Source organism: Lottia gigantea (assembly GCF_000327385.1).
Source record: "Lottia gigantea unplaced genomic scaffold LOTGIsca_2162, whole genome shotgun sequence".
Taxonomy (NCBI): Eukaryota; Metazoa; Mollusca; class Gastropoda; family Lottiidae; genus Lottia; species Lottia gigantea.
Window position 1 is genome coordinate 34,486 of NW_008708520.1, and position 1,504 is coordinate 35,989.

Consider the following 1,504-nt stretch of genomic DNA (forward strand, 5'->3'; position numbering starts at 1 on the left):
ATTAATTTCACCAACAGGAATAACACCCCAAAATTTTAATTTTGATAAAATATCCTTATCATTAATGTAAACAGGGATATTCATAAATGAAACCACTTTGATGCGAGATTCAATAAATTTGCAATGAAAACCCGCTCCATCAGCCAATAAACCATCATTTGCTAAATTCTTAGCTACATCGTGATTTATGAGAGTAACATCAAAGAAATCACGTCCAGGAACACAAGCCAAAACGGAATCTTCACCCAGCTGATCTTCAATAAATCTAATGACTTCAATAGCTTTATACTTTTGATGATCATTTATTTGAACCTTTACGGTATTGCGTTTAACAAGTAGCGTCACATCAGGTTTAGACGCCATATTGTTAATATAGTTTATAGACTGTTTAAACAGCCGGGCCAAAAGGCCCAAATAACAAGGAAAAACCTCTATAAACAAAAATACTTCTCAACAAAATGTCAATCAATGTTTTCTTTGTTGTAATAATCAATCATAAGGTAGAAATTGCAGGTTAAACTCCAGGATTACATTGGATTTATAGTGATCGAAATGAAACACGTATCTCTCCTATAAACAGCAAGCCGGAACCCAGTGCTTTCAACTAGGTATGGCCGTAGACATTATATAGGAATTTTTCTGGCGGGTCTTTCTCGCAAATCAAGGGGAAATACCAGCAAAAAGGAGTCTACAGCACTCGGTGTTCCCAGGCGGTCACCCATCCAAGTACTAACCAGTGATCGGACGAGAACTGGTGCTTTCAACGTGGTATGGCCGTAGACATTATATAGGAATTTTTCTGGTGGGTCTTTCTCGCAAATCAAGGGGAAATACCAGCAAAAAGGAGTCTACAGCACTCGGTGTTCCCAGGCGGTCACCCATCCAAGTACTAACCGAGCCCGACGTTGCTTAACTTCAGTGATCGGACGAGAACTGGTGCTTTCAACGTGGTATGGCCGTAGACATTATATAGGAATTTTTCTGGCGGGTCTTTCTCGCAAATCAAGGGGAAATACCAGCAAAAAGGAGTCTACAGCACTCGGTGTTCCCAGGCGGTCACCCATCCAAGTACTAACCGAGCCCGACGTTGCTTAACTTCAGTGATCGGACGAGAACTGGTGCTTTCAACGTGGTATGGCCGTAGACATTATATAGGAATTTTTCTGGCGGGTCTTTCTCGCAAATCAAGGGGAAATACCAGCAAAAAGGAGTCTACAGCACTCGGTGTTCCCAGGCGGTCACCCATCCAAGTACTAACCAGTGATCGGACGAGAACTGGTGCTTTCAACGTGGTATGGCCGTAGACATTATATAGTAATTTTTCTGACGGGTCTTTCTCTCAAATCAAGGGGAAATACCAGCAAAAAGGAGTCTACAGCACTCGGTGTTCCCAGGCGGTCACCCATCCAAGTACTAACCAGTGATCGGACGAGAACTGGTGCTTTCAACGTGGTATGGCAGTAGACATTATATAGGAATTTTTCTGACGGGTCTTTCTCGCAAA

At 42.2% G+C, this 1,504-nt stretch overlaps 1 protein-coding gene across 1 annotated transcript in view; it reads left to right on the forward strand.

The window, feature by feature from the left end:
• Window positions 1-1,504, forward strand: part of LOTGIDRAFT_71630 (hypothetical protein) — a gene marked incomplete at both ends in the record, with an annotated part of 35,435 nt that overhangs the window by 32,756 nt on the left and 1,175 nt on the right. The window contains one exon of the mRNA XM_009054418.1: window positions 505-561. Within this exon, the coding sequence (XP_009052666.1) occupies window positions 505-561 (57 nt within the window). The remainder of the gene's footprint in view (window positions 1-504; window positions 562-1,504) is intronic.